At 37.1% G+C, this 26595-nt stretch overlaps 1 protein-coding gene across 1 annotated transcript in view; it reads left to right on the top strand.

Moving 5' to 3' along the window:
* Window positions 1–259: 259 nt before the first annotated feature.
* The window catches only part of lmbrd1 (LMBR1 domain containing 1), a 47314-nt gene continuing 20978 nt past the window's right edge, over window positions 260–26595 (top strand). Inside the window, exons 1-7 of the mRNA XM_026189524.1 lie at window positions 260–385; window positions 2020–2196; window positions 3042–3105; window positions 14132–14229; window positions 15920–15987; window positions 18492–18580; window positions 23859–23932. Of these exons, the coding sequence (XP_026045309.1) occupies window positions 320–385; window positions 2020–2196; window positions 3042–3105; window positions 14132–14229; window positions 15920–15987; window positions 18492–18580; window positions 23859–23932 (636 nt within the window). The 5' untranslated portion in view covers window positions 260–319. The remainder of the gene's footprint in view (window positions 386–2019; window positions 2197–3041; window positions 3106–14131; window positions 14230–15919; window positions 15988–18491; window positions 18581–23858; window positions 23933–26595) is intronic.

Below are 26595 nucleotides of genomic sequence, written 5' to 3' on the forward strand. Positions count from 1 at the left end.
GCAATATTTTTCTTGTTGAATACTTTTTCCCCTGCTGATGGGAGTTTTACAAAACTATACAGATTATACCTGGAGCATAAATATTCATTTACTCACTGGGTGTTTTGTGTTGCTTCTAGTCAAGAAGCAGACTAGACTAGACGTGTTGTATTTTATCACACATACTTAAATTCTGCACATCACGATAAAAATCTACGATTATCAGTTCAGCATTGACGCTTGAACGCGCTTCCTGCGGAGACGTCACGGTCAGCTGCCCGTCTCTCCACCGTGGTGACGTTAACAGGAGCACGTGGGTTTGTTATTGCAGGAAGTGAAGATGGCGGCTCAGTCGTTGCTAACAGAGTCTGTGCTCGGGTGGTCTATTTTCACCGTTATACTGTTGGTAAGGAAGCACGACATTACGTAGTCGCTTTATAAAGTAGTGGAGCGGTAAACGGTTAGCCCGAGTTGTGCTAGTAGGCAAATTCGTTGCTTTAACATCGGTGTTAATCGGCGCAACATGGCTACAGCGCATTAACGCCAGCACTGTCTTTGGATTGGTTTTAGCTAACATTAGCCGTGACACACTTACAGGCTGTCGCCCTATAAGAGGCTTTCAGTGAACTGTTTAGAATATTTTGGTGTTGCGTACTGTTAGTAACATTGGAATTGTTAAACACCACTTTGTGGAGAATAGGAATCTGGTATTGTTACTTAATTTCATAAAAATGTAACATCCACGGTTAGATCTTTCCTGTATAAAACCACCCAGCTGTACTGTAAAGTGTCTCCTTGTTTTTAAACGCACTGTTTTTATTACAAATAAATAAGTGCTGAAAGTGGAAAAACTACATTAACCAACCTTAACCAAAGACAACTATGTAGTTTTCTCCCCCCCCCCCCCCCTAGCAAGACATAAATTGAGACTTCTGTAGTGGGCTACTTAAATGAATGTCTTAAAATTGTTCAGCTTGATAATCTGCAGCCCATTTTAGCCCTCATTATCCCAAATGTCATTCATACCCACATCACATGGCTAAATTACAAGTCCTCCAGAAGAATGGCTGGATGCCAATAAATTGCTCTGTTTTTCTGCCCAGTACTAAGCAACCCTTTTATTTCAGACCTCTCAATGGGTCTTATTTGGATGCAGAGCCTTTCGCCATTACCTGGCAGAGCAAGCAGCCGGAGGCGTAAAGCTGTGGGCCTTTAATTGATCCTGTCTGCGAATGGCAGCCCTAAGCTGAAGGGGCAAGTGTTTGCAGTGTCCTCACCTCTTAAAGACATGTGCCTGGAATATGACCTTGTCATTTTGGAGCCCATTTATTGCTTTTTTGTCTAATGAGCTTCTCTCCCATTACAATGTCAATTTCTCTCCTGTTCGTTTTTTCCCCTTTAAACGTTGAACAGCATGATAATACGTGTATGTTATTACTTAATTTAAACAATCTTTTAAAAAGTGTACCACTCGTATCACCTTTCTAGTAAGTCTGTTTATTTTGCTTCTTACGAAATGAAGACTTTGTGTTATTGCCTGTCACTCTGAGAAGGGAGTATGATATAATCGGATCAGCTCCTCCAGAGCACCTGCAGTCAGGCTTTTAAAGTTACATAATGCCCTACTTGTTGTTTTAATACTTAGATTTCAGTTGTTTTGTTTTTGTGTTATAAGTGGTGTGTTTTACATTTCAAGGATATATAACACTACAAAGGTAGACTTTGTTGCAAGGTTATTGTATTATGCAGCATAATTTTACTGATTTCCAACCTCTAGTGTGTTGCTTGTTTGCTTCAGTTTGATTTTTATAAACCCTGTTGACATTTTGCAAATTAAATGCAAATGCCACCTTGTTCAAGCATTTAGTTGATTGAATTTACTTCTGTTTTCTTTTGCCTTTACATGTAATAGAGCTCTGTAAGCCAAAAGTGTTTTTGCTGCCCTATTATTTATTTTAAGTGTTCCTCGTGACGACATTATTAAACCTTTGATTTATTTGAATTACTGGGTTTTTTTTGTTTTGTTTTTTTGTTTTTAAGGTAATTCTCGTGTTCTGTTGGATCTACATTCGGAAATTTCAAAGTCGGCGGGAGAGTGAAGTTATTTCAACTATCACTGCAATATGTGCTCTGGCTATTGCTTTGATCACGTCTGCACTTCTACCAGTGGACATATTCCTTGTTTCTTTCATGAAGTATCCCAATGGTACTTATAAGGTTAGTATTTTGTTCTTCAACCTAAAATCTAAATGCATTTCTCAGTTGGATTTTTTTTGTCTTATTGTTGCATTTGAATAAAGTCGCCAGACAATTTATTAGGTATATGTTGCTAGTGCAGGATTAGAACTTGTTTTGCCTTCAGAGCTACCATGAGTCCTTTGGGCACAGATTCAGAAAGTTATTAGAAACATTCCTCAAAGATTTTAGTTTCATATTAACACGATAGCATCGCACAGTTGCGGGTTTGTTGTCTGCACATCAGTGAGTTGGGAAATCGAGACTCAGACCAGGCAACATTTTCCCTTCTGCTCACTGGATATTTGCTCTTTTTCTCGTCATTCTGTATAAACTGTGTGAGATTGTTGTAGATCAGCACCAGTTAAAAATCACTTAAATCCCCTTTCTTGCCCATTCTGATGCTCAGTTTAAACTTTAGCCGTTTGTCTTCCCCATGACTGCATGGCTAAAGTGGCTTTCATGCAATTGGCTAATGGGGTATTTTTGTTAATGAACAGTTGATTAGCAGTTGGATAAAGTGGTCAGTAGGTGTACATCTACATCAAGATGTGTAATATGTTCAGTGTGTTTAATAGTATTTTTGTTTGAACATTAGGTAATTTGTTGCTTTGTGTGATTGTAAGCTGCTAAATCATTCATCACTGCAATATTTTTTCTTTTGTCTCAAGCTTAAGTTTTATGGTATTTATTTAAGCTGTCATTCTAAATACATTTTTTGAGAACTATTATTGCAAACTTTTTTCATTTATTGTTATACGTGAGTCATGAATCAGCCTTGTTACAAATGTTAAAATTAATATTCATAATTGGCTTTCTCATGGCAGGAATGGGCAGCAAACAATGAGACAAGAGGGCAAATTGAAGATACTGTGTTGTATGGATATTACAGTAAGTATATTTTTTTTCATAGTTTATGTGGGTAATAAACTCAGACAATGAAAATTGTTGACATTTATGTCATTATGTGAAAATAAAATATAGTAAACACTTAAATTATAAAAGGATTATTAACTGCACAGCGGTTAAGTTTGCGTTGTTTTCAATGTTTGCTTTTGAGTTATTTACTTTTCTTACATGATTATAAGTGTGTTACGTCATTATTTTGATCTTATCTCTGCTTTGATTTGAATGAGGTGCCAGTTCAATTTTGATAACACCTGGGGCCTGTCTCATCTATGCAGCAGTCCTAGAGGGTTAGCAGTCTAACTCTGGAAATCACATAGGCTCTTTGTTTCCCACACTGGTGACTCATTTTCACACAGGGCATCTCTCTGTAGTAACTTCGACTGCAGAGCTTACCTGCTCTGAAGCTGCTTTAGTCAGGCTGTGACTTGAGGATATATTTAAAGCCCAAACAATAGCTAACTGTTTCTAAAGCATCATCTGGCCTTTTTAAAGACCAGCTTTTCATCACAAATTCGGTTGAATTCAAATTTGAGTTTTTGTCACAGGGTTATGTTGAAGAACGAAAACAGTTTTACATGATTATTCTGTAAATCAGATCTATCAAACATTTATTGTGTTTCTGGGCAATATGCCAGTTTTGGTCATTAAAGAAAGTCGTATCTGTTAAATAGCACTCCACTTAGGTTTGTCCTTTGTAGCAATAAACAAATTGAATTTACTGTTACAAATAAAGTGCCTTTCCAATCATTTGGTTCCACAACCCTGGGATTTTTAACAACGTAAGAGTTGAAAATTAGGTAATTTATTTCGTAAATTTACATACTTGTGTAATGTCATAGTATTTACTTTAATAGCATATGTTTGTAATACTTTAATGTGCCTTATTTTGTGTGTTGTAGAGAATGTGTTTTTTTTGTTTCACTGGGACCAAGTTCATAATGTATCAAATATGCTGCTTGCTGAGTTGGTCATACAGGTTTCTGCCTTTTGGTTACCAACTCTTCATGTAAAATGGCAGGAATTGACAAGTTGTTAAACAGGTTTACAAAACCGGTCAGTCTGTGATGAAGTCACATGACCATATGGACCATTTCAATGATAAGGATGTGATGCATACATATACTTTTACTACAGTCTTCAAAAGCAATTGATTTTCCAATTGCTGCTTGACAGTATTTCAGCTAAACAACACCTGATGTGTGATATTTTTTTTTGTTGCATAATGTGTTGTATATTTTCAGAGGCATTTTAGCACCAGGACTTGATGTTTTAATAGCAGCAGGATGTAGTTTTAGGTTTCTAGCTAGCTGGGAGCCTTCTAGCTAGAAGGCCTTCCTTGATAAAGACATTATCTGGTGATATATGTTCCTCCAAAACTTGATCATTTAGCATTAATGATGCCTTCACAGTTCTGCAAGTGACCCATTCCATGTGTCCTTTGCTGTCTTTTGAAATGTGCCTGAATAACTAGCTGGATTAGTGTCTCTCATCTCTGGCAGAGAAGACTAAGTGTCCATGATTTAAAAAAAAAAAAAAAAAAAAAAAGCTTAAAGCTTTAGTCATCCAACAGTAGGACTGTGTTCTACTTTGCTGCAGTTCATCTTAAATGAGATAAAGTTCAGAGGGTCAGAAGCTCTCTCTTAGATGCATAATGACTTTACAGTACTCCACATTTGTAGTGTGACAGTGGGGGATAAAGTCACAGTGCACATCTGTGTGAATGTAGCCAAGCATCCTTCTCACTTGATGGCTTGGTCACTGGACACTTGTCCATGGAAGAGTACTGTCCTCTTGGACAGAGACCAAATCTAATCTACACTGATAATTCTTAGAATGAAGGCTGACTAAGTTTGATACAGAAGTTGATGTCTGATTTTAAGTTTGAGGTACATGAAAGTGATGAGAACCTCCAGGAATTGACTCAAACGTGGCAGGAGTGCTCTAAGTGGTGCACAATGAAAAAACTTTGAAGGGGATAGCAACCGGATTTAAATTATTTTTAGTTTATTGCTTTTTATGAGCGGAGATGTAATTTTTTTTGATTTCTTAGCTATGGCTTTTTTCATGGCAGAGATTTAAATTGCAGTTATGAATGCAGCGAAACTCTACTTTCTGGTATTAATTTCAAAAGTGGATTTTTAATGCAGTTCCACCTGAGGGCCTCACAGATATTTAATATTACTTTTGAAGAGAAGTCTTTGCAGACACTTCTCTGGATACTCTAAATCTTTTCAATATTATGTACCAATACATTTTAGACTTTGGGGTTACTATATTCATAGTGGAATTGACATTAAGGATGGCACAAATGAGAGCCTGTTTGTTTAAAAAAAAATAAAATAATTATAATAATAATTATTATATTTTGGGGGATTTTTTCTTGCATTCTGTGTATTAATCCAAAACCTACAAAATCTGCAGATAGCTTGATGGCTGATTATTCAACAGTACTTCTTTCCACTTCTTTGTTCACCAAGATTTATTTGATTTGCTTGTTGTAGTTGTCACACTTAGCTTGTATTTATTGACACTTTGTTTTTGGCTTTGTTTGACACTGGGTTGCATCATTAGGAGGTTTTTTTGAGCATCTTGGACTAATCCTGTTTGATTCCTTTGCTATGAGAAAGGGCAGGTCTAGTCTCCAAGGATGACTCTGCAATTCCAGTTGCTACGACCCGTCTAGGGCCAGGCAATAACATGAGTGAGGCACCCCCCCCCGCTTTACTAGTCCCTATGGACCCCAAAGCGCTTTACACATTCAGTCATTCACCCATTCACACACACATTCACACACTGGTGATGGCAGTCAAGCACCAGGTGTGGCCACAGCCACCCTGGGGCGCACTGACAGAGGTGAGGCTGCCAGACACTGGCGCCACTGGGCCCTCTGACCACTACCAGTAGGCAACGGGTGAAGTGTCTTGCCCAAGGACACAGCGACCGAGACTGTCCAAGCCGGGGCTCGAACCGGCAACCTTCCGATTACAAGACGAAAGCAGGAGCATCAACGCTTTAGGGTGAGCCAAGGCCAAAATAACAAAAACAAATCTACACAAATCTCGCACTCCTGACCTTACCAAAACAAAGTCAAAAATAAAGACAGTCTGACCTCCTTAACTAATTCAAAACAGGAGAAAACTGGTGATCAACAGCAGCTCACCCCTAACCACTCCACTTCCACAACTTCCAAAACAGCAGTGCAGCCAGCGGCTGCCACAGGTATACTGCTGGGTCATGAGGAGAGATGCGAGAACCTCTCCCGCTGCGGCACTCCGGCCTCCTTTTAATGGGTGGGTCCTCCAGCTGGAACCAGTCACGTCGGGCTGTATATCCACGCACCAATCGGAGCAGGGCCCTGGCACAGCTGAATTAACATAAACAGATACATTAACTGCACAAAACAAACACATGAAATGCAAGTTCGTAACACAGTATTTGTATGTGGTTGTAAATCATGGACAACATCCAGACTTTTTGACTGATAAATTACAAGCTTAAAACTGTTGGTGCCTCAGAAATGTCTTCATGGTCGTTATATTAAAGGATAACACAAGTTGTCCTTGTTGATAGCAAATTCAGTCATGCCAAAGTCTCTAGATCGTGTGTTTTCTAACAGATGCTAGCTTAAAGTGGCTGTCAGCAACACTGTTGTATACCGTCTGTTAAAAAATGCCAAATGCAAGGACGACAAGCTGTCTCCATGCCCAGGCAGTCCCCTCAAAGAAACCACTTCCTCTGGCATAATGACACCCTCCCTCCAAAATCCAAAAAAGGCACAGACCACAGCACTGCCCCTCAGCATTCAGGCCATAATATATTGTGCTCTAAACATAAACTTATGATTTCATACATAAGGATGACTTTTTTCTTTTGCTATCTATAGTTTGGATTAGACATCCCCCTAAATGAAACCTTGCTTTATAGAGATTTAGAAATATGAATAATTCATTAGGCTTAGTCTTCAATGCAGGGCTGTGTCTTGTCAGTAATTTAATTCATTTAATGGCCAAACTGCCTGGAAACCATGTTCATGGTACAGTAGTTACACTCAAGATGTGTTTCCCAAATTAAAGCAAAAGCACATATAGTTGGCTTAATAATTGGTTTAGTACATCTGGTTGGAGCCTTTGAGAGGAAATCTTAAGTCACAATTTCTGTAATTGCTTTGAGTGGCAGCTAAAATTGCTGGGTTTTATGTAGCACTTCATATTGTGATGCTCATTCCACACAGTTTTATAGGTTACTACATGTTTTATATTGTGTGTTAAGTAGGCATTATATGCTCTTATGTCATTCAAAGAGCAAAAGAGAGGCTTTTTTATGTGCATAATGTTATTCAGCTGAAAAGCCATAGACGTTAAAGTCAGAAGAGGGGTAGGGAAGAAGCTTGAAGGAATTTGCTGTTTGCTTCAAGCATGTGCACATGTGGTCAGAGCTGTGTAAGTATATGCTGTGCTTGTAACCTTTGGCTGCTGATATGGAAGGATGTATACTTGTAAAACTGCCTGGAATACAAAAGTCCCAGCCTTGGAGTTTAGATTGATAATGGGTTCTGTTCGTTTGGAGCAACGTTTTGTTCAATCGTAGCACATTTTGAATATTGGAATTGAATTATGAGCTCAGCGGTGCAGAATATTAACCTGTCACACTGACATGTTCCTCAGTTGATTGTACTTGTTGTTCTGCTGCTTTCTGCTGTACCAAACATAAGATGACTGTTGGTCATATGATGTGAGATTTTTACAGATTAGCTCTCCAGTCAGCTCTACCTTTCTACCTCCTTTTTTTTTTTTTTTTAACTCAGAAGGGATTCATGATGCATCATTATGTGATAAAATGTCTACTGTGACTAGGTGCTTGTGAAGATGACGGCATGAGAGGACTGTGCTGCGTCTTAGCAAAGTCATACTTTGCTGAAGGCTGCAGCATGAGACTGAAAGTGAAAATACGCTGAATCTAATTTTAGCTACATAGTGCATTTTGTTATCGGTGTTTATGTAGAACTAGACAGATTTGGTTTTTATTTATTTATTTATAACGGCCATCACTTTATTATTTGCCAGTAGGTGGAGACCTAGCTCCATGTTTATTGTGTGGACAGCTTCCTTTCAAGTGTAACTTTTAAAGATGAATTTTCCTTAAGGCAACATTTGATAGCACTGTCCATTTGTCTCTTCACAAATAGTATAATTACAGGGTTGACAGAGATTTCTATTTGTACTGGTGATGCATGTTTTTCTCTGAAGTAGACTGTTTTATATTCATTGGTGGTCACAGTTAATAAGTATGTGCATGTCCAGTGATTTGAAGAACTCCCCGTGTTTTATTTATTTGATCTTTAAAATAATTTGATGGCTTTACATAGCTGTCATTTGGTTCATTTCTGCTGTTTTATTATTATTATTTTTAAAGTGCATTTTCTATGGACATGCTTCTCTGCAGCCACATTTTACTTTATAATCAGCCTTAAGAGTTTTACAAACATAGGGTAGTCATAGAATTGCAATTATAGGGTTGGAAAATTCTGTTGTAGCCTTTTCTTTCTTTCTTTCTTTCTTTCTTTCTTTCTTTCTTTCTTTCTTTCTTTCTTTCTTTCTTTCTTTCTTTCTTTCTTTCTTTCTTTCTTTCTTTCTTTCTTTCTTTCTTTCTTTCTTTCTTTCTTTCTGATAAACCTTTTCACATGAATGTTTTCTCTTTTTTTTTGTTTTTTTAGGAATCAACATAATTGTACAGAATCAGTGGGAGCATTTGCCATTGTGGCATTTACAGGTTACTTCAAACCATTTTTAAAATTTATCTGTGTGTTCATGTTAAGCTTTTGCTCAAGCAAATGTTTCATTTTATATTCGATCTCAGAGTAAATGCGCGAGTATAGAGTATTGCACAGGGGGCACTTTGAGCAAAAACCTGAACAGCAGTGATGAAAAGGTAACAGCTATATCAGAATACATCTGTAATGCCAGAATCAAGATTGAACCACTACTTATTAAACTCTGCAGTTGCTCACAAAGTCTACACGGTGTACTATTACATTCAGTGTACCTTTTAAGTCGACAAAGGGGAAGAACGTCTGCAACAGAAACAACCACTTCCTTTTAGAGCCCAAATACCTTTTTGTGATCTTTGATGAACCCTAAGTTTGAAAGCTTAGCCTTTCAATCTCCTTCCTCTGTCCATTTATACATTTCCTTGGACTGCTCAGTACTTCAAAGCAGTGGTGCATAAGACCCTTAAGCAACAGGGCAAAATACCCCTGGGCCCTTTAAATAAATCATTGGCTTTCTCCCTGCCTTTTTTTTTTAATGCCATTTGTGGAAGAGAAACTAGCGAGGAAGGAGTCCTCTTGCAAATACACTAACAATAAGTTTCTTTTTTTTCTCTGTGATTTTTTTTTTTTTTTTTTTGGTCCACCCACATGTGCAGAGTGAATTTTATTGTAAAGTGGTAGCCTAATGCTTTTTTTAAGAGCATTTCTGAAAACACTGACAAATTGTAGTTTTATTTTGGCAGTTTTATGTGATACAGAGGGGCCTTTGACAATTGAAACATAGTCACACAAGGACAAGAAACAACCCAGGTAGCAGCTTTTCTGCTCCCTTTTTCCCAGTTCAAAATACTGACACAGATTTTAAGTGAACACTTAGCCTCACCTTGATTCGTATACAATAGAAGAGGTAAAAGGGGTCATCAGCTAATTCGAGCGCTAGTGGTATGAACCCCCGGCTTCTTCAATCCACACGCCAAAGTGTCCTTACGCAAGGTACTGATGGTGCTGATCTGAAGTACCTTGAGGACAGAGCTGATGAAAATTTAGTGTGAATGCAGCCAGTCCCTTTTTTCGTATGCATTCAGTTTCACATTACCCTCTTTCCTCAAAGTGTGTGTGTGTAATGAGGTCTGCTGCCAGCTGGAAAAAGCTGGGGTTTCTGTGAAAATATGAGAGGCCTATGCAAATCCTACATATTCAACATAAAGAACTGAAACCTGTAGAATAACTTGGAGGTTTCCAGAGTGTCTGTCTTAAGTTGCTGCTTGTTGCTTTAGTGGACTTTAAATATTGCTAAATGGTACTTATATAGCACTTGAAATGATCAGTTGTTAAACTTTAGGGTTCAGTATCTTGCCCAAGGACACTTCAACAGGCAGACTAGAGGAGCCATGGGTGGTACCTGTGACTCTCCAACAACCGTCTGTATCTCTTGAGCCAGTCACCAAATATTGAAATCTGGTTGCCAGAGGCTAAGTCCGCATGTATAACAGCAGTAGACTGCTGCATGTGAAAGTCCCAGACACATGCCAGTCACAGCAAACTTGTTACTGATATACCTTTAAGAAATATGAGTCAGTGCAATTCTCCTGATATTCATGTAGCTCGTGTGCAAATTCTGTTTTGTTTTAAATAAATATCTGAAATCCTCTGTGTCTTCAGTGTTGATAGTTTCAGTGTTGACATGCAAGTAAGGAAGGTTTTCTATGAGATATCACCCATGGTATTGAATTTTCACATGATCAGTAATACATGTTGTATTTTTACAACATGTATTACTGTATTACATCAAGGAACAAGAGGTGCTAATGCTCAGTGGATAGCCACTGTCATGTGAGGACGTGGTTATCATTAAGCCTCACAGAGCAAATTTATAAGTACTGTTGTTTTTGATCACTGAGTAAACGGGAGTGTATACTGGAACCACTGACTGGTGAAGTGAATAACGACAATCATCTTGTTACACTGAAATGCTCTGCCTCAAAACCTTGCGTGTTGGCACTCCTGTAGCTCTTACTTTGACATGTACCACCCACCAAAACATTGTTTTGGGACAAACCCATACCCGATGATAGTCATCTCTCTTAGCAAGGCAGTGAACTCCACTGCTCCTCAAAAACTGCTCAAAAACAACTCAAGGAATGTGACAAAGGTCTCTTGGTGCTGACTCCCCATACCTCATTCTGGTGGATATCTGTGGGATGCCTCAGAAAAGCTGATCCAGGGAAAGTGCAGCCCTGCTACCCACAGAACATGATGGATCCACTGCCAGCACAAGAATTGTGTAAAGGTTTAAGGACATTTATACATGCTCCCTTTCACAGGGATAAATATGCAAAACTTTCCCTGGTCAGGTCTTCTTCCCAAGATCTGCATGAAGAGTAATGGATGATTCATTGCAATGCAGTATGACCTATTCCTTCATTGTGTTAATATTCATGGTGTTATGATTAATTTTGCTCACTGCTTTAACCTGCAAGCATATGCCAGTGGCTGCATACTGTGCATGGCTTGCATTTATGGGCTCCTGGCATCATTCTGAACTCCGTTTGTTTAGCTGTAAATGAGTGTAAATGGATACCTTAGTGGAGCAATGAGCATGTGTTTATTGAAAGTAATGCCCTGTCAGAATCACAGCTGGGAAAAACCAAACCTCTGTAACAATGGCATTCATTTGTCTGCAGCACAGAGAGCCTTTTGTGGAATATTGTTCATTTCACAAAGGGACATGTTTGCACTCGCTTAGGGTCATACCTTCTTGACTGATATGGAACAGTAGTTTTCCACATGCCCATTGGAGTTGAAGTGTACTGCTGATTTTATGGATTAAGTGCTTGTTAGGAGTTTTCAATTTTAGTTTTACTCAGCTTCTATTAGTTTACATCCAACAGTCACATTTACAGTTGTGTAGTTTCTCATTCTGAGGTCCGGGGTATTGCTTAGGGCATTTATTTAGTCTTTCATATACCTGAACCTCAAATCCATTAAAGGTTTCAAATGTTACCTTTTGTTATTATTTTTATTTTATTTTGAGAACTTTAAATTCAAGTTTAACTCATAAAAATCACGCACAGTATTAAAGGGGCTGTTTTCACGGGAAAGTACAGTGGATACGGTCTTGGTAAGCTGTTTATTCTAGCACCTTTCTTTTTTGTTGCATCTTGTGCTAATGATTCACATTATCACCTCAAGGTGTTTCTGGGAAACGGTAACCATGCTGCTGAGCACACTGTTGCGACATGCTTTTCTATGAGTTATTTTGAGGTTATCTGGTCTGTCTGCATCGACATCCATTTGCTGCAGGAAAAAAAAGCTACCAGCTTGGAATAGCATCTCTCTGTTTAAGTGTTTTTTGCCGCACCCTCCCCTTTATGAATTCCTAATGCATTTGAGTGTTGGTCTTTTCTCTCAGAAAAGTTATATAGGAAGAAACAAACAAAAAGGCTTGGATCAGAGAATGTCAAAGCCCTTTCTCTAAGGACAGGACACCTCATGTAGAAGGTCACAAGCTCTATTGAATAAAGCAATTTTTCTCAAGCTGATAGGTTTCTCTTATATTAGTGTTGTCAACATTCAAGAGGAAATTGTTATTATCTGCTTTGTAAAAGGTACTCAGTCTAATAGTCACAGCAACAACCAAGGGAGAACATATTCCTCCTTTAATTGAATCAATTGTTTAGTGTTCTGGATCATATTCTGAGCAGAAAGAGCACCATTCATAGATTACTGAGTTTAACACGCTCAAAGTGTGTAAACAACAGTTCCTTACATGTTCAGGCTGTTTAAAGAATACTAATGATACAGGTTTACTAGCTGACAGTTGTTATTGACCCCATTTACACATAAACATATGATTTGTATGAGAAAACATTGTATGGATACTGATTAGTGATATCAGTTCTATTTCTTTTTTCAATTTTCAACATCTTGTATTAAAATCAGTTCTCATTATCTTGATTGTGCTTGCATCGAATCCAGTCTCCATATGCAAATCAATAAAATGTGGATGACTGACTTGTCAACAAACATGGTGCATACTAGCAAATTCTTTCTTCCATTGCAGATGAGATGCTGAGATCTGATGTTTTTCCGCTCACACTATGATCTGCTTTTATCTTGCATAACCGTTTGTTTCTCTTGCAGATGAACTGTCTGCATACAGTTTATTTTTAACAACCATAGTTAAGACAGTGTTTAAATAGTGCTTGCTGGTTAACACAGCTTAAGAGGTGTGAGCCTGTTCCACACTACAAGTTACTGGAAAGAAAAGGAAAAAGAAACTAGAAACATTGTTTGTTAAATTTTGACCCCGTGGCCAAATATTTTATAAAGATAAGCAGTTACAAATACCTTGAGCATTAAAAGCACTACTTTAACGAGACCTAAAAAGTAAAAGCCATATTTTTTTTCAGTATGCTAATTTATTTTCATTGTGATGTGGCCTCATTATTTTTATAAGATAAGATAAGATAAGATAAGATATATATGAAATATATATCTGAAATGAAATATTATTATATGAAATATTGTTATTATTTATGCATTTATTTTGCTTGACCTAGTCTTTATATAGTTAGTTTATATATATCTGAACATAAATTTCATTTCTCTTTAAGCCAGTTTGAATATCAAAGGTTAGTTCTGGAGTTTGTCCATCACCACATTTGCTTATGTGATCTCTTTCACTCCCTCTTTCTGTCTTTCCACTTTTCTGAATGAGGCTTATTTATTTGTTTATTTGTTTTGGTTATTTCTTCATAGCAGTTGTGATATACATGTTAATTTTTCATTAGCAATAACTTGCAGGTTCCACCTTTCTCAGCCCCCTGTTGCAGCAGTAGAGACTTAACTGCTGGTGGCACCAGATTATAATGTGCACCTAGTACATTATGTACATACCAGTTTAATAGAAAGAAAAGTTCCTGTATTTTTGGGAGTATTAGAAATAAAACTTTTGGGGTTTCTATATAATTTGTTATATTGTGGTACCTTAATATCCTGAATAGGGTTAAAAAAGTAATGCACATGTCCTTAGGGTCAAAATATATTTTCATATGTGTACTTCACATGACCTTTAACATGTTAATGGAAGGTCAGCACAATACGTTTTCTTTTTAATGCACTGTACTGCTGTGTCATGATAGAGCAGGTTTGACAGTCTGTGATGTTCACTTTTGTCAGTGTAAATCTCAAAATTTGTGATTTTTAATTCTTGAATTCATTTCTCCTTTTTCCAAACAGCTCTTTACTCCATCATACTAATCTGTGTCTTCCTGTGGATCCCCTTTGTTTACTTCTACTATGAAGAAAGGGATGACAACAATGTGAACAAATGCTCAGTAAGTGACTTTCTTTTGCTACACACATCTCTGTAAACTGCTGAGATGTGGTGCTTATCCTAAAATGATTTCATTTGAATATTGTAGCCAGTTCAAGGCGACTTGCACCACTTCATCTTTTATTTTTATTTAATTGAAAATCACACAAACCTTCCCAAAGCACCCATGTTAAAGTGGATTTTTATCAACAAAATAGGTTGTTTCTTAAGTAGTTTTTCCTTTAATATTATTTATGATTCTCTGCTAATAACTTTTACATTGCTATGCTCCTTGTGACTAAAATTTACAAGCTTTAAAATAATTTGCAAGTAATTGCAGATACAGTGTTGATTGTTTGACTACTTGTGGTGCTGTAGAGGAATGTTTTCTAATCTGTCACAAGACTCACACAGCATGATCACAGAAGGAACAAGGTGCACATATTTGCTGAATGTAAAAGGTTGTAATGGTTGTTGAGAGTTAGACTATGTACTTTGTACATTAAAAAGACTTAAAAAATAAAGACATCAAATGTTCTGTTAGGTAGCAAATACAATCAACATGCTTTTAAGGCACTGGCAATGCAGGGGCAAACTTAAGTGAGCTCTCTGTAACCTGGGTTTAAACCATCCATGTCCAATCAAGCACCATCGCTTGCTTTTTTTATTGAACTCAAGTTTATATGTAACTTAAGCTTAACACACTGTGTGCAAACTTGCATGGACTACAACAGTAAGACATTGTACTACTTTATGTACTGTATGCCACAGAAAACAAGTGTTATTTATTACGTTTTGCTTTGCGCCATTTATGTAATTTACTGATGGCTAAAATCAACATTGGCTGGTCAAGTAATTTAGGAGGCTAGCCAACTCGCATTTCCAAATGTATCCATAAGTTACAGACACAAGTTAGGTGGTAATTGTAGCTAAATTGAGTTGCTAACTTCATTTTTGTTAACAGGCAATAACTAACACTAGCCAGAAAAAAGACAGGTTAGATTTGATAAAAAAAAAAAATCAATTACTCCATGATAGTTACTCCAAATATCTGACTGGTGTTAACTGTAGTTTTCCTCCGAAAGAAAGGACCGGTCATGATTTCTTTCTTTTTTTTTTTCTTTTTTTTTTGGAGATAAAACAGGCTTTCTTCTGCTTAATGTTTGCTACCATTAGCTCACCTGCTCTCAGTTTTAGGTAACATTTCAGTCTGCAAGGCATTGCCACTTAAAAAGTCATAACACATGAAGAAAAGTTACCCAACAGATGTTTCACGGATTTTATCCAACACGTGTTTCATTGTGGTAATGAAAATAGTCACCCCAATTTACCGAACCACTGCATTAATTCAGAGAGACTTTAGAAGATGCTTTAGTGAGGGATTTTAACATTTAGTCATTTCACGAGCACCAAACAGCAGCTATCTCATAGTGCAGGTTCTCCCATGCATGTGTCAATTTTGAGCTGACAGAGGCACTTTCTCTCACAGATTGGAAGGTCCTTTGTATTGTTACTTTAAAAGCCTTGAATAGCACCAGGAGTGACAGTTTATCTCTGCCAGGTAAAACAGGATCTACACTGGCTCTGTATAGTTCTCACTCTCTATAGTCCTTAACTGAATGGAATATGACCCCTTCCCTCACTCACAATGAATAATAATAGTTCACTTCATGGCTATGATTGACCAGTTAAATTTATTTTTTTCATTACAGCAAGTGAAAAATGCTCTGAAGTACACAATTGGATTCGTCATTGTCTGCGTGGCGCTTCTTTTAATTGGGTGAGTTGGAGACATGGTTGGCTTCTTCTGCTTTAGTACACGGCAGGTACTCGGGTGTGGATACATCATTGTGTTGAGTTAATGAGAAGACGATCCCTTCAAACAGCTACAGGGCCATTTGTCTGGCCATGATAAGCCATTCAGGAGACAAAGCTATGTACCTTTCTCTAAATAAGTGTTTTGTTTTTGTGTATGAGTGCTAACTAGATTCTTTGAATGCAGAGTGCATTTAAATAGATCTTTGTTAGAAATTCAGCATTTAGACATTTTCAGCCATGCTCTGTTTATGTGCAGATTTAAAACTGGTTGTGTTTAGGAACACCAACACAACATAATAGATTTCCTTTGCAACCGTGACAGCAACACACCTGAAGTTCAACCTACACAATTAAATGCGCTCTCTCAACCATTAAATGGTGAACTGAGAAAAGGCTTACCTGGCTGGGAGAAAAAAAGGACACATGACTATACTTTGTTACAGCTGAAAGTTTGGATGTCAGGATGTTTTTATAGACAGAAGCAATTTCCCTCTCCTTTGCCCAATAAACTGGAACTATTGGTGCTTTGTTCTAGCAATTGTTGCTTAGGTGCTTTGATTTTCAGCAACATGATAGCTTTAATCTCAGACTGCTTTTCTGATACCAACAGACATAATGGCCCTGTTTGGGCAGTGTTCACTCAGTAGGTCTTTGCTTCATGTTACAGGCTTTTGTTGTCTTTAAACCTGGCAAGGTGACTGACTCCTTAAATAGCCTCTGATTGTTCGCTGCAGGATTTCTACTTATTTATCTATGTTTCTTAAAATCTGACTGCCAATGATGTAATACTTTCAGTTTTTTTAAACTTATTTTTTGTAGTAATGTAAATAATATTAAGGGTTTTTTTTCTCTCTCTCTCTTTTTTTTTTTTTTAATTTGAAATCGGAGGAACTGAAGTCAAGCTTTGTCAGAGTTATAGAGAAGCTAGATTTTTATAACTAAGACACTATGTCAAACTTATTTTTTGGAACTACATAGAAAATGTGCTCTAAAAATTTCAAAACACGTTTTAAGTGGCAACGAGAGACTGTTACAGTGGTGATCAAAGATGATGGCTTCTGAATTCTGCAACAACTAAAGCAAGGTTACTTCTCCAAAAAGAGTGAACCACAACACACAAAAGTTTGGAAATTAATGTCGATAAATAAAGCAAGACCAACTCTGCCAAACATTTCTCATCTGATGGATATAAGAATGAAGTTTTAAAAACCTTTATGTAGACACAGTTATGAAGAGTTGAGTAAGCTAACGAGAGCTTTTTATTTTCTTTTTCTAAAAACAAAAGTGAGACGTATGATGGCCAAAGGAATTCACATTAAAAAGATAAAGTGCAAGTATGAATCCTAGAGGAAATACATATAACATCAGAAAATATCTTTGGGTCTGGATACTTTAGACTTAGTTTGGGATTTTTTGCTTAGATTGGTCTTGATTTTGCTAAAATAATTTTAAAGTGGAAACAATAGTCCAACTCAAGCCTAAGGTGGATGTTACTGTGGTAACAATTGGTGACATTTGCTTAAACTCTTTCTGCCTTGGTTGCCTGCGGGGGGGTAACCATTGTTTCTTTTTTCTGAATTGAGTAGTTTCTGTTCTATTTCAGGTTTTTATTTGCTGTGTTGTCCCTTTACCTAAAAAAGATACAAGTGATCTCTGCCAATCACCCGGTTGGGAAACGTAGGTCTCTTTATTACTCAAAATGTACATTAAAAAAAGACTATCAGAGAGAGCAGAGTGGCGCCTGGTAATCTATGTGTGGCAGCTGTTTTTCTCAAAATGACAAAATTGAGAAGCTTTTATGAAAAATTGTAAATAGCTTCATTTTGAATAATCAGGTGTTAATCATTTGAGCTATATGCTGACTTGTAAGAATTCTTTTGTAGTAACAGTAGTTTCAGTGATTATTATCCATTGCCATAATAAATTCCTTCTCAGCTATGTTATCCAAGTCAGTTTCATAGTCACATGTGTAAACATAGACCATAATTACTGGCTCGCGCCAATGTATGTCTGTATCTGGCTGAGTAGCTGCGTGGGTCATAATTTAAGGACACTTAGAAACTGCTGACCTGACTGAACCTGTAGCTCAGCAGTTTACTGTGAAAGTAAGGAGAATACAGTTTAACAGTTGTGGTTTATGCCGAGGTAAGCAAATAGATGTTTTTCCAGAAACTATTAATGCGTAAGTTTAATCATTTTTATGTGTTGTTTTTCTACTGTTTTTAATTAAATACAAGGTTTACTTTATTTTTAAATGATTTGATTAATATCTCAACTTTTTGGAAACTTCATTTTTTGGAAACCTTATTATTATTCATGTACTTTCCTTCATTGAAAAGAGCAGTTTAATGTGCTGTTAATATGAATTTCTGTGAATCTTTGTCTCTGTGATGAGGACAAAGATAGCCTAGAAAGAACCACCATAATTTTATCTGTCTTAAAAGTTATTATTTTTTATTCTTACAGAGCGTTTGTTCCACTCGCCGCCCCACCCGGTCAGAATTCTACTCAGTGGGAGAAAGTACAATACCTTTTTGAGGAACTTGGGAGTAGTCGTAAGTACCCATTCTTTAGAAAAACGCCTACACTTATGTCCAATTTATGTCTTGTTTTATAGCAGTTGTTCCCATGACTTATCGTATTTTTTCTCTTTATCACTTGAAAGTGAAGCTACTTCATTCAATCCACCTCATCTTGTAGGATTTCCTTATTTCTACTGTCATCCTATTATCAAGTTATTATAATGTCAGTTTTACATATAGCCTGATCACTGATCACAGTACTGTCCAGTACAGCTTTTCTGTCTATGTAACACAGGATTTTGGACTACCATTATAACCATGACTAAACACTTCAATACAATGCATAACCCTCTCCACTTTGGAGAGGGAGGATATGAGCAGGTAGTCATGTCTTGGATGGCTAGAAAATTATGTGGTGGTTTTGAAAGTCTCAAATTAGTTTTTAAACTAACAGACTAGAAATGTGGTTAATTTAAAGTGCACCATTGAAAGTTAAGTGGAACTAGAACATGTCAAAGATGAGATGTCAAAAACGGACTGAAATTGTTAATATGCACTCTCCACATTTAGCTCACTGGAACCATCAGAAAAAAACCCCCTCACCAATGTAATGTAAAATTGTAACAACTTGTACCACAACCCCTCTAGAACTGCCAGGCTCTGTCAAGCAACAACAGCAATAGTGGTACAGAATCCACTAATGAACAAGAACAAACACAACGATATCTAAATACTTTATTTATTGTAGGAGAACAAAATTATGGAAAAGTTGTGGAGCCGGTTGAACCGACCATTGCCTACATTTTAAAAGTTAATTCACAGTTGCCCACAAAAGATAAGAAGCACATTTTAATAAATGAATTGTTGTAAAAGTAGAACAGTGACTGTTTATCATCTCATTAACATCACATCCCTGCTGCTCTGCACAGTCAGCAAACCGTCCGGGACTCTGTTCTGCTCCACCCTGGCTCAATATCCCATCTGCAACTTATTTAGCACTACAATGATTATTCTTCTTTTATCTAACTATAGTGACCTATATAGTTATTGGTTAATAAATGTGTTGCTTGGCAGCCAGACTGGTTGAGTGTACAGCATTTGCGTTAATGTCTTTTAGGTAAAAATGATGTCCTCAGTGGCTATAGCTATAAATGGTTGTCATTTTTCTTTTTATTCCACACAACTGAAAATTCACCATAAGATGAATAAACCCATTTTAGGAAAAAGTCAAGAAATATGAGTTAAGTTACAAAACGACCCCCTTAGCTCTCCTAGTGTAAATATATATTTTAGCTTTCATTTGTGATTTACAGACAGGCTGTCTAGTAATCACTCTTAAATCAGTCTTTGTATTTGTCATAGAAAGTGCCAAAATCGACAGCAGAAGTCAAGCTTTGAAAACAGATTGCAATACTGCCCTAAATACTCAATAACGTTATGTAGCAAGCTTTTCTAGTCACTCTCTACCTGAACAGTCATATAAAATGTGATGATAAAGGATTTTATAAAGAAAATAGCTTGTGTTGATGCCTAACAACACTGTAAAAACTCCCTATTTGGGCATTTTCACTTGTTGAATGGAACAAAGGCTGAGAATATGCTCATGCTAAACACTGGCAAATGTGGACTCCTAATAGTTCTTTTGGCCTCTTGCCATCTGGGGATCAAGGAGGAAGTTGAACCATCTGCGTCTCTGCATAATAGTGGACCCCTACATGCTCTCTATAACCTTCCTCCTTTGGCACAGGGGGAAATTGCTCTGCTGCTGAGGAAATGTGAGGATGATCCCTTTTGTAATTCCCCATCTCTTCTCTTTCCAGATGGGAGGTTAATTGTGTAAAGAAAAGGCACTTTTACCACATAACCCTCCTGACTGCTTTGCAACAACTGTGCATTAAAGTCACTACCTCTTCAATAGTTCCAGCATTACATTTGTTACAGTGCTCAAGTGATGCCTTAATGTTCTCCAGATCACTAGCTCTCGTGTTGGTATTCAAGACCATACAGTACCGTTGTGTATTTTTGGCCATGTCTCAAGAGGGAGAGTGCAGTGGGCAGTAGTCCAGTTTTAACTACTATGAGTACTCGAACAATATTCCTAACACTTAACTTATCTTGACTTTTTCCTTTCTTCAGCATTAAGAAAAGAAATTATAAACTTAAGTGCTGCCCCTGGAAGTAGATGCTGTAAAGCATCACTTGAAGATCCTTAATTTCACTCAAATCTTTTGGGTTAAGCATTTGTTCATCCATGACAAAAATGTGATGCACTTGTGGTTAACTCTTTTAAAAACTCTTTAAAGGTGTGCTGATGCTGATTTTTTTTCTCCTTTGAATAGATGACTAGTTGCTGGTTGCTTTTAATTACTCAGTCGCTCAACAGAAGTAGGGTGCTAGGGCTAAAGGAGTTCCTTAATAAACACCTTTCTTTATAAGTCTTATGCATGACCATAGGCCTGTAGGGCTATATATATGTGGGGTTGAGATAAGAGCTGCCTCATTCCGTTTCTCTTGGAGTCGAAGCTGTCCAGACGTGGAAGCACCAATGATAAAAGACAACATTCCCTATGTTTAAGCCCCAGAAAATCTGCTCAAGAAACCAAGAATACTGGCAGCAAACATGTATCCTTTGCTTTGTGTGGAGTTCATGAACAGAATGTTCTCTATGCAGAACATGATGCTATTGTCTATTTTACCAAGCTCACCACTAAACAAAGGCAGCAAATTCGGGATGAAACACTCGGGAGTAGAAAACACGTATTCACATGTTAATGTTAAGCCCAGCTGTCAGACTTCAAAGTTTTCCTTTTGCATACAATACAATAGGGAGCAGGTATATAATTTATCTCTATTTTCCACTTCTTTGTCCTGCTGCTTGTTAGATGCCTATAAAGGAAAGTGATAAATGATATAAACAGCACAACATATATGCCCTGAATACAGACTTAAAATTCCCATTCAAATTCCACTGTCAAGGAGAAAGGCAAGCAGAGCCACCTATGACCGCGTTGACAGGTGGGCTGGGCATTATGAGGCTGCTGCTGAGAAAATGCGGGATATCTACAGAGGGACAAATGTGTAGCTTTTTACTTGGAGCACTATGACAGGTGGGATCCTGACAGGGGAGTGTGGCAATCAGTCTCTTCATCAATCCCTGTCTTCTAACTCTAACTCTGACAGCTGGTGTGATACCTACTGTTGCCCTTGCTTTATGGGTGGTCCTCTTTCTGGCTCAATCAAAGGTGACACACATCAGCTCAACCACACATCAGAATTGAGAGACGCAGCTGTTAAAACATTGGCTATGATCAATGTATTAAATGGCAGTGATGACAAAAATGTTGAATAGGTGTATCTCTGGAAAAAGAAATTCTGTTAATTAAAATAACATACAAAATCCCAAGATTACCTGAATACTAACAAGCATTATCCCCATTCAATGATATAACATTTATTGTTGAATCTGTGGGCATGGGGTACTTACAAAAAAAGAATGAGTAGTACAAGCAGCAGATACTAATATGATTTTTAAGCTTTAGCCCTTCAAGCTCAAATCTTGCAGTTCTGTGAAAAGTTATTCTCTTTTTTTTCTCCTTCTTTTTTTGCATATTTGTCCCACTTGTATTATTTTTTTATTATCAAACAGATTTTAATGTTTGACCAAGATAACTAAAATAAATGTAAAAAAAAAAGTGATTTTATTTATTAAGGGGGAAAAAAAAGCTGTCCAAACCTGCCTGCCCCTTTCTGACAAATATTTTCTTTTCATAAACTAGAAACTGGTTTTGCCACCCAGCAATAACTGCAATCAAGCATTTGCAATAAGTACCAATTAGTTTTTCACATCACTGTGGAGGAATTTTGGCCCACATTTCTTTACAGAATTATGTTAATTCAAGAGTGTTTTCAACCATGACGGCCTGTTTAAGGTCATGCCAGTGTGTAGCAATCTGATTTCACTTCAGTCTTTGACTAGGCCACTCAAAAACCTTTTTTTTTTGTTGTTGTTGTATTCAGAGGTGGATTTGCAGGTGTGTTTTGAATCATTGTGTTGATGTATAATCCAAGTGCTTTTGGCACAAACTGATGGCCTGACATTCTCTTTCGGGATTCTCTTGTAGAGAGCCCAATTCATGGTTACGCTCGATGTAACGGGATGCAAACCTTTCTAAAGGTTTAGCTTTCGTCTCATCAGTGCACAGAATATTCTCCCAAAAGTCTTGGGAGATATTTTTAACATGTGTGAGATGACGTTTTCGCTTGGGAACTCTTCCATGGATGTCTTTTTTGTCTTAGTCTCTTTCTTATCTTTGAATCACAAACTCTGACCTTAACTGAAGTAAGTTAAACCTTTAGTTCCTAAGGTGTTGTTCTGGTTTCTTTTGTGACCTCCTGGATGAGTCATTGATGCGTTCTTGAAGTAATTTTGTTAGGCCGACCATTCCTGGGAAAATTCACTGAGTTTTCTCAATTTGTGAATAATAGCTCTTTCTGTGATTCACTGGTGTCCCAAAGCCTTCAAGAAGGTTCCCAGACTGCTATATATCACTGACTTTGTTTTTCATGTGTTACTGAGTTTCTTTACATCTTTGCAAGATGTGTTGCTTTTCTTTAACTTTCTTTTATAGTTCTTTTGGCCCACTTCACTTAATCAGACAGGTTCTGTTTCAGGTCTAGCAGTAAACAGTCCTGTGTGTTGCTAGTGAAAGTGAGCTCAGCTTTCCACAAATTTAGTTAAAAACAGGGGCGATTACTTTGCATAGCTTTTTTTCCTTTAATAAAATCATCATTTAAACAAAAAACAAGAAATAAGTAAGGGGGAAACATACTTCTTCACAGTACTGTATTTGTTTGTCATTAATTTGCTGTACTTACTACTATCTTTCCACTGTTTGTAATGTATACTTTTAAGTAAAACCATACATTACCTAGAAAAATCTATTTAGAGTTGCACTTTCTATGAAAGGTAAATGGACTTTATTTTCACAGTGGAGAGCCTCGAATCTAGTCCCAATATTAGTTTTCACTGTCTTCCAATCACTGTGGATACTTTAAAGACCTCCCTGTAGACAACTGGAGCAAATGATAACAGCTTGTGGTGTTTAATACATTCAATGCAATAGAATTTGAACAATTTTAACATTTCAACTAATAGCAGGACTCAACGAACAGCTGCCTGAAAAACATTACTAAAAAAAATAAAAACAGCAGAAATTGTGATCTTGAGTTTGTGCATGTTGTGAGTCCATCGATGTGTCCTTCAGAGGTCAATGGCACATCTCTAATTCCTTACCGGATTTTCCTTCTACAGATGGTCTTCCTGCCCTGTCTTTCTCCATCAGCTCCTTGACCTTGATTGGCATGTTGGCAGTGATCACTTACACGGTGAGTTGACAAGTGGTCAGTGTTATTTCATGTGTTCATTGGAGCAAGCAACATTCAGTTCATCTGCTTGGTAATTAAGCAGTTATACAATGGGATGACTTCCAAAGCTTACCTGCTCTGCAGCTTAATAGAGTTTGTGGTTTTTAAGACACAACAGAGTGACTTATAAAATGATTTGACGTAGGAAATGGGACTAAATTGTTATCTTTGTTTTGTCAAACATACCAAGTTTGGTTTACGCAGTGGTTATAATTTATTTTTCTTTTTAGCTTTTAAAGTCTTTCAAGTGCACTGCAGGTTTTGTGTACAAATGGTTTCTCATAGTATTGGTTGACTTGGTGATGGAGTTGCCTTTTACTATTAGTAATGTCTTGTGATCTTAAAGATAAAGCATTTAGTTGCTGAAATTGTTTAGGCTGCTGTCTTTTATCTAATAACCCGAGACTTTTGATGTATGGATCCTCCTCCCAGCCTTATCAGCCACTTATCTCTCTCTCTCGCTCTCTCTCGCTCTCTGTATATTTGGTTATATATTGATTGTGTTTTTTGCTGGGTCAGAAAAAAAGAACTTATGAAACGTTGTCTATTTTTCATAGCTTTCATTGTTTAACTAATCTGTGAATAATACCTGGAGGTTGTGGCTGACATGAGTTAGTGTCTGTTGGGGAAAAAATACAAGAGCGCTATTAGGATCAGCCCAGACATTGAGAATAACACTGACAACCAACTTCAATCTATCGAGTTTCTGTTGAGCTCAAAGAATCCTATCTGACAGATGAACAACAATTGAATGTGGAACTCTTAATGAATAATACACAACCAAGTCAAATAAGTTGTCGAGGCAGTTGCCCTTTAACACAAAAAAAATCTGTCTCATCTGGGAATTTATCCACTGTTCTCTCACCTTTGTGTAACCGTTCTCCAAAGGGTGGATAATTAGGGAGTACATTTTGAGGATGGAACTGTGCTCAGATATGTTCTGGCCCATGCTGCTATGGACCAAATGCCCCGAGGAAATCAAAACACCCGGCGTGTCTTTGTTTTTGATGTTCCTTGTTTTGATAAAGTCAATCAAAGAACTCAGGCTTTTAGGCGACAGCAACAGCAGTCTGTACCTCTTTTATTGTCACAGCCTCAAAGCAGAAACTCTTTTTTTGTGTGTCTGACTTTGAATAATGTCCTTTTATCTGCTGTATCTCCTCTCTTCTCTAACTACAAGTGTGAAAACTGTTGTAGATGGCAACCTACCGGTATTTGCAAAGAACTGTCTAATTTATCATCTTATGCTACTAAGCCCGATTAACTTAATGGAAGCCAAGTGACAGGTTCCATAAGCAGTGGAAATGTTGTCCATGACTCCTTTTGCTAATTTATCACTACCCTTTGTGCAGAACTCGCCATGTACTCTTAATGCACACAGCTCTGTGATGTAAACACTATACAGCTCTGCAACCTGGTGCACTTAAATTTCGTTCACATTGACGTAAGGCTGCACGGCTTTCTTTCTGTGTGCATAGTTCACTTATTAGAAGCAACTTAAACAAAACTCAAGCAATGTTATTTACCTTTCTATAGACAGAAACAGTTAATGGCTGCTAATGACTATTTTATTGTTGGGGTGTTCTGATAATGTATGGTCCTGTCAGTACTGTAAATCAAATAGAGCTCAGCTTTAGAGAGATTATACACTGAGTTTAAATTCAGTAAATTTATTTATTTTTCTAATATATTTTGCAAACATAGTGTTTTGCACTTGATAGCAACTTTAACTATTTTAATCTGTTTTAGAGGGCAATAAATAAGAAAATATTTAATGAAAAGAATTTAAGTACACAAAAAAGAACTTTTTCTTATCCCTAATTACTCTGTAATCTCCCACTCTGCTTCACTCAACCCAATGATATTACAAGGGATCAGCAAAATCTCAAAGCTCATGCATCATGTGAGATCCTTTGGCATCGTTTACTTCCTTTAAAAGCTTAGCTAGCATATTGACTTATGACTGTCATGGCTCTGTCTGCTGTTGAGATGCCATTCTCTTGCTCTTAAAGTGAAAGCCATAAAAATGCTGATACTGAATTAAATTTGGTTAATGTCTGGTAGTGTAATCCCAGACCCTGAAATTGACCTGGGCATAAGGTTCTTCCAGAGAATTGGAGTGATATCTGTTTTTCTAGAATTCTGTAACACCTTGAGGCTTTTTAAAATTTGAATTAAATTTTTATATTTTGTATTTCATTTTGAAGTTCAAAGTTTGTGACATTGGATTTTGAATAAAACAAGACGTGTTTTAGTGTGATAAGCACTTACAAACTGAAATTCTAAACAAGGAGAAGTACATGACATGAACAGAAGGACAGTATGTCCCTGAATGAAATTACTATTTTATGGTAAAATGGTAAATGGCCTGTATTTATATAGCGCTTTACTAGTCCCTAAGGACCCCAAAGCGCTTTACATATCCAGTCATCCACCCATTCATACACTGGTGATGGTAAGCTACATTGTATATGTGTATATATAAACTTCATGTAATAAGTATATCTATTTAGTAGGATGAAATCACAGACGGTATTACCAGCAGACTGTATATAATGCACACATGTAGTTACAGAGGTTTTGGATTCCTCAGTTTAAAACATCACTGAATCTGAATTTATTTT

This window comes from Astatotilapia calliptera, chromosome 13 (genome assembly GCF_900246225.1).
Source record: "Astatotilapia calliptera chromosome 13, fAstCal1.2, whole genome shotgun sequence".
In the NCBI taxonomy this organism is placed as follows: domain Eukaryota; kingdom Metazoa; phylum Chordata; class Actinopteri; order Cichliformes; family Cichlidae; genus Astatotilapia; species Astatotilapia calliptera.